General features: G+C 28.8%; 1 protein-coding gene and 1 long non-coding RNA gene across 2 annotated transcripts; one reads left to right on the forward strand and one right to left on the reverse strand.

Moving 5' to 3' along the window:
• Window positions 1-1,836: 1,836 nt before the first annotated feature.
• LOC112716979 (protein LATERAL ROOT PRIMORDIUM 1) lies at window positions 1,837-5,566 on the reverse strand. Its single transcript, XM_025769056.2, has 3 exons — window positions 4,953-5,566; window positions 3,556-3,892; window positions 1,837-2,014 (listed from the first exon to the last, which is right to left on the reverse strand). The coding sequence occupies exons 1-2, from the start codon at window positions 5,494-5,496 to the stop codon at window positions 3,573-3,575; spliced, it is 864 nt and encodes a 287-aa protein (XP_025624841.1). The 5' UTR covers window positions 5,497-5,566; the 3' UTR covers window positions 1,837-2,014; window positions 3,556-3,572.
• Window positions 4,992-6,069, forward strand: LOC140175947 (uncharacterized). Its single transcript, XR_011867070.1, has 2 exons — window positions 4,992-5,472; window positions 5,565-6,069. It is a non-coding gene; the product is annotated as an uncharacterized lncRNA (long non-coding RNA).
• The last annotated feature ends 820 nt before the right edge of the window (window positions 6,070-6,889 follow it).

Consider the following 6,889-nt stretch of genomic DNA (forward strand, 5'->3'; position numbering starts at 1 on the left):
AGTCACAAAAGATGTATGTTGTATAGGGTAGACCAATAATGTTGTGATGCCTTTCCTTTTTCTTTTTTGGTCAGGGTGTTGTGATGCCTTTTCCAATTGTAAATAGTATGACAACAAAAAGGCCCAAAAAGATAGTTAAAAAAAGAAATAGAAATATTTTTAAGGCCCTTTGGGGATTTCAACAGAGTAAAAAATGTGCAAAAACATATGAGAAGGGTTGTGAATTAGTGAATTACATGATCAGGTTTTCGTGTGCAAAGCCATTGCATGTAATTTTTGTGATCTTTTTGTGATTTATTTTTTATTTGGAAAAAGTTAATTCTAAGCTTGTAGGGTGGTGTCTAACAATGTTTTCCGTCCCAAAAAAAAAGTGGGACAATTTCTATATAAAAAAAAACATGTTACATAAATACTAGGATGACCGCGTATCGGATCGGATCGGATCTAATATCTGGAATTTTTAATATTGGATCTGATCCGATCTGCACATTTACAGATCAGATGGGATATCGGATATATCTGCAAAACATAAAAATATTTTTAAAATTTTATTTTTATTAAAAACATATCAATAAAATTTATTTTTTCTATTCCTTTAAATATATTTACTCTTAAAATAATATTAAACATACTTTTCTTAAATAATAAATTAAAACAATACAACATATATGATAATTATTAGTTTAAATAAAACATAAAAAGAATATTTACTTATTTATTTTTTTATTTTTGTGGATACGCGGATATGCGGATCGGATATGCGAATACTAACACAAAATTCGCAATCCGATCCGATCAGTATGCGGATCTGATCCAATCCGATCCGAAAGTTTTGCGGATCGGATCCATATCCGCAATTTTCAGATCGGATTTGGATAAATACCACGGATATGCAGATCGAATTCGATCCATGAACACCTCTAATAAATACATAATTGAAAGCCTTCTCTCTATGAAAATGTTTTGATGATGAATATATGAGTCCTTGAATTAAGGAGTTGGAAATCCTTTCTTATTGTGATCAATAGTTAAAGTCATTTTAAGGAAGATTAATAGCAATTTTATTTACTCAATCTAACGTGATAAAAAATAAAATGTTAATGTGGCAAAAAAAATTATGTTAATATTTAATTTGTCACATCTTTACTTAGCAAAATAAATTAATAATGAATACTAAAATAGATGGTTTTTTAAATTTTATTGAATAACAAGATATATAAAAAAATATATATTTTATGAGAAGAGTAAAAACTTATTTAAATAAAGAGAAATCAAAACTTAGTGGCTAGTGGTCCCCTTTCTCAATATCTCATAGACTCATGTGAAGAAATACATAATGGATTTCGTTATTATTGTTGTATTCCATAAACAAAAAGGACAAGAAATTATGGATGACCACGTTATTTTAACGTCTCTTGGAGGGTTCATTTAATCATGAACACCTTGAAAAGAGAGAGAGAGAGAGAGAGAGAAAAGAAAAAGAAAAAGTTAACTAAGTTTTGAGTCCTCTAAAAAATCTGGGATTAGTAGTTGTTAAATATTGTTTCCTTTTAAGGAAAAAAATATAGTTTTTAATCCTATAATTTTCGAAGTTTGTGGTTTAGGTTAGTGCCATCATTTTCCCATAATTTAGTTATAGGTGATGTTTAAGGTAGTAATAAGCAGAAATCTATGTCATCAATCAGTTATATGTTACATTAAAAAATATTGGTCCGTGACAATATTTAACATTTATAAAGTCAATTAGAACAAAAATTGAAAACCTAAATTGAAAAAGTCCAATTTTTTATAGTATTTCAAAGCTTATTCAGCTAAATAATAATAATAATATAAAGATGAGATCAAAGTAAAATATTTAATTAAGGATTGGATATGAAAAGGGACATCTCATATTTATACAAGCATATGAACATTTATATTTTGTAGAGAGAAATTTACATAATTACTTGACCACTTAGCAAAATTGCAGAATGAAACTACCTTCATTTGGAGACACCCTAAGTTGATCCATTACCTGTCATTGAACACACAAGGTTTAGTTATAATTAGTATTAATTATAGGATAAATGATGCAAAAGCATTATTACTACACTTGAGGTTCTATTTACTTTAGACACATCTTGAAAAAATGGGATAATTAGGGGCTAAAACCATATATAAAAAGAAACAATAAAGAGCAACTTGAAGGCATTGAACAATATAAATAACAAAAGGAACATTATTACAATGATATAGAAGGCAAATACATGTTAGGCAATGAGAATAAACGGCCCTACCAAAAGGGACAATTTGGAGAAAGATTAGGGGTGTCCGCGGATCGGATCGGATATGGCCAAAATTTTGATCCGATCCGCATAAAAATCATCAGATCCAATATTCGCAGTTTTCAAGGTTGGATCTGATCCAATCCGATCTGCACATTTGCGGATCGGATCAGATCGGATATCAGATATATCTGCAAAAAAATATTTTTTTTAAAAGCTTATTTTTATTAAAAAATATCAATAAAATTCATTTTTTATATTCTTTTAAATATGTTTACTCTTAAAATAATATTAAACATACTTTTCTTAAATAATAAATTAAAATAATACAACATATATTATAATTATTAATTGAAATAAAACATAAAAAGATTATTTACTTATTTATTTCTTTATTTTTGCGGATACGCGGATATGCGGATACCAACACAAAATCCGCAATCCGATCTGATTAATGTGCGGATTCGATTCGATCTGATCTGAAAGCCTTGCGGATCGGATCCATATCCGCAATTTTCATATCGGATTCGGATAAACACCCGTGGATATGCGAATCGGATTCGATTCATGAACACCCTAAGAAAGATTATTGCAATTACACTTGGCCTCATTATGGGAAGTCACTGATATTTTTCACTCTAAAGTCCTAAGTAGAAGGTATTCAATAAAATAATACTATAATAACAAAATAAAGGACAAAATTGTTAAAACTTAGCAACATGACACTACACTATGCTTTTGCAGCCACTTATTTAATTCCATAATCATGTTCATCACTCCCTTTTGGCTTTTCACCCTTTTTTCTTCTCCAAAGAAAAAAGAAAAATGTTACACTATGGAAACTTGGAAAAGCATAATGTTAAATTAAGTAATTAAACCATGTTTTGGAGTACATTGCCTCCCAATTAGTTGCAATAATTTGGTGTGAGTGATGGGGGGAATCATAACGAATTGGTGAAAATCTTACTATGCAAGAAAAGTAGAAAAAGTGAAAAACTTACTATTTTTCATTTAAATTTTTATCTTAAAAAAAAAAGGTGACAAAGACAATAATGTCCCAAAATTATGCCCTTGATGTGTAAAGCATGGAAAACACGTGTAATGTAGTGGAAATGTGACAAAGACATGGAAAATAATGCACACTTGCTTCTTTTTTTTTTTTTCTATTGAATGGAAGTGTAAATGGCTCTAAATTGTGTTTGGTTTATTTAAATAAATATTTTGGATGATGTATCACAAAAAACAAGAGTGTAAAAAGAGAAAATTGCATTGAACAAAGCTTTGTATGTACCTTAAATCAATGTTGAACTAGCTAGCAGCAGAAGCAGAATAGAGATTATCATATTCATTGGTTGTAACCCCAATTGCAGAAGAAGAACATTCCTTGTTCTTCCCATTACTAATGCAGTTGTTTCCAAGTTGAAGTTCTGAAGCATAGGAGGGCATTATTGTATTTTTGGGATCAACACCATGGTCATAGAGAAATCCCCTGAATACATGGCCACTTATATGAACCGTTGCTAAATATGCAAATTCATTTTCACCATTTCCAACAGTTGAGACTCTATGGCATCTGAACACAGCAGGTGCACGAACATGACCTGGTAATGATTCTTTGAACCTAGCATCTGAGTGAAAAATTCAATCCAATATTTTCAATTTTAGTTTCAATTAATATTCAATGAAATGTACATTTTGGCCACATATTTTTTGTAGTGTAAATTAATTAATAATATTACATGTAAAATTGTCCGTTCATATAATAAAAGATTATATTGTACCTGAAAAATTACCAACATTTTGTATAAATTTAATAGTAGATATTCAATACTTAGTATTTGGCTATTTTTAGGAATGATCACACTACTAATAGTCAAACATACTAAATTATTCAACGATTTTAAAAATAATTTTCATATAACCGTCAGTTTTAAGTAAATAATTTTGGATAACCACTCAAACGAAATTCTTGTAAAATTAATAATTAAAAATGATAGATATTGCAAAAACTTCATTTTATGAGCAACACATCTTTTCACAAATAATTTTAAAAGTGACGACTTACGTGTAGATATTTTCATTTGAAGTTAATAATTAAAAATTATTAAATAATTTGACTAAACTATATGTCTAACGATTCTTAACTATTAACTTCACTTCACCTTAACACAATTGTACGTAAATCTCTTTAGGATGATTATATTGAAAGTTGTAAAATAATTAATACTCAAATCAATCGCTTGAAGTTGCATGCATACTTCAAACTAGTCTTCTGACCCAATTTCCATGAGCCACGAACTAACATGAATCACGACAAAATTTGAAGACTAAGTTGAATAAACTAAATCCGAAAATTTATGTGCAATCAATTTTAAGTTGATAACTGAAAGTCTTGATAAATACTATGGTGCCTATTATTTTGTACCTAAGTTACTAAAAAAATAAATAAATAATATTTAATAAATTTTACATAATTTATTTTTTATTTTAAATATTTTATTTTTTATTTTAAAAAAAATTAAATAATTTAAACATTATAACAAAAACACCATAATTTTCACCTAAAAATTTAGACAAATAATTTAAATCATTTAACACTTCACAATTATCAACTTTACCTAAGTTTCACTGCAACTAAACTTTGGCAAAGGAATTTAAGAGAAAAGAAGCAAATGCAAAAAGCATGACCTTGATGAGAATAACAGGAATCAGAGTTGGTGGAAGTATGAGAATGAGAGGTAGCACTTCCACTCGCGCATCCATTATTGTTCTTTGTCTTCTTATTAGCAGCTTCTCCACCAACACCACCAGTCACCGCCACGTGGCGCTCGCGGCGTTTTAGAGCAGGCACCCACGTGCTCCTCACGTGAGTGGTACAGTCATATCCACGCCCCTTGCAACAACTCCTGCACCGTCTGTACACGCAATCTTTCTTCGCTCTGTTTCCACAGTCCGTACAAACCCTAAATTCACCGCCATTTTCATCTTCTTCGATCTTCTTCTTCTTCTTTCCAGAATCTTCCATCGCCTCCTCATTGCTCTGATTCTGAACTACCTGAACGCAGGGCGTGGCTGCTAAGAGTGGAAAAATGCCGAAACCAACGCTCAGAGGATTGTTGTTGCTGTTGTTGTTGTCGTTTTCCGTTGAAATCAGTTGTTGTTGGCGATGGTGGTGAAGAGAAGAAGGATTTGGAGCTATGAAAACCAAGTCTGTGAGGCCTAGCATACTCATTTTGTTGTTGTTATTAGAGGATTTTGGGATTAATAATGAGTAATGAGGTGTTTGTGTTGAATATGCAGATTTGAAGAGTGAAGAGAAGATGAGATTCGATTCTTTTGATGCAAACGTGATCTATGTATGGTTTGAATCTGCCATAGTGATGGATGTTTTTCTTAACAGAGCCATTCAGAAAAAAAGGGTATGTGCCTTCTTTTTCTTTTTATTTTCTCTCTTCTCTGACACTGTAAGTCCCACTTACTTACAGGTTTCTAGATGGATAGAGATTGCTATATGCTTTTTATATAATTTTTTAACTATTATTAAAAATGTACAATCAAATATATTTTGCTTTTTTGGTGTTGCTCATAGTATATTTATACGGTGAAAACTCAGGTGCGGTCGACTTTACATGAAGTTGATAACTGAGGGTCGTTAGATAAAAATTTAGTTAAATCAATCAAATTATCTAACGGCTTTCAATTATCAACTTCACGTAAAGTCGACTGTACTTGAATTTTTACCTATTTATATTTGTGGTTAGTAAGTGGCTTATTGTAGGTATGAAATAAAATTCGAATTTCAATATTTACTTGAGTCAGTCGACCAATTTAATTTAAATTGATTGTAAATTTTGAATTTTGGTTGTATATAGTATTTTTTAATCGAGTAAGTCATGGACTAATTCGATCAAAATTTTATCTAAAAATTTATTTTTAATTAATAGATTACTATATGTATAAGGTGAAATTTAAATTCGCACCACATATTTAAATAAATGAGTTAACTATTTGATTAACTTAAAATTATCTATTTTTAATTGATAATAATTATTTTTTATTAGATGTTTTTTCAAAATTATTTTATCATAAATTTGTTTAATATAAAATAATGAAAATCAAAAACAAAATAAAAAATATTATACTAAGAAAAATAATATTACGTATTTAAATTTTTTTATGAATCAAATTTAACTAAATTAAATAATAAAATTTAAAATAATGTTAGTCATAACTTGTTTTTATTATATCAGACCAATTTAATTAAACTTAATTAATAAAAAAATTTAAATATATAATATTATTCAAATAATAATTTTATTAATTACGAAGGTAATAATATATGTCCTCTTATTATTTAATAAAAAAATCAGTTATTTTCAATGTAATAATAATAAATATCAATTTTACTTAATTTATAAAATGTGAAAAAAACTAAGCATACATTATTGTTTTCTTTTTGTGACACATTATTGTTTCTCATAAAGCAATGAAATCATGCAGTAAAATCTGTTCATTGTGGGATAAAAGAAGAAAAAGGACGAATAAGCTAAATTTATTTAGACATTTTTTACATAGCATGTTAGGAGATCCGATCTTAAAATTGTTATCCTATGCTACATTTAAAA

This window comes from Arachis hypogaea, chromosome 10 (assembly GCF_003086295.3).
Source record: "Arachis hypogaea cultivar Tifrunner chromosome 10, arahy.Tifrunner.gnm2.J5K5, whole genome shotgun sequence".
Classification (NCBI taxonomy): Eukaryota; Viridiplantae; Streptophyta; class Magnoliopsida; order Fabales; family Fabaceae; genus Arachis; species Arachis hypogaea.

Coding starts and splice junctions, on each gene's coding strand:
- LOC112716979 (XM_025769056.2), bottom strand. CDS start 5,496: ATGAGTATGCTAGGCCTCACAGACTTGGTTTTCATAGCTCCAAATCCT. Junction 3,893..4,952: donor TTCCTGTTATTCTCATCAAG/GTCATGCTTTTT, acceptor TTTTTCACTCAG/ATGCTAGGTTCAAAGAATCA.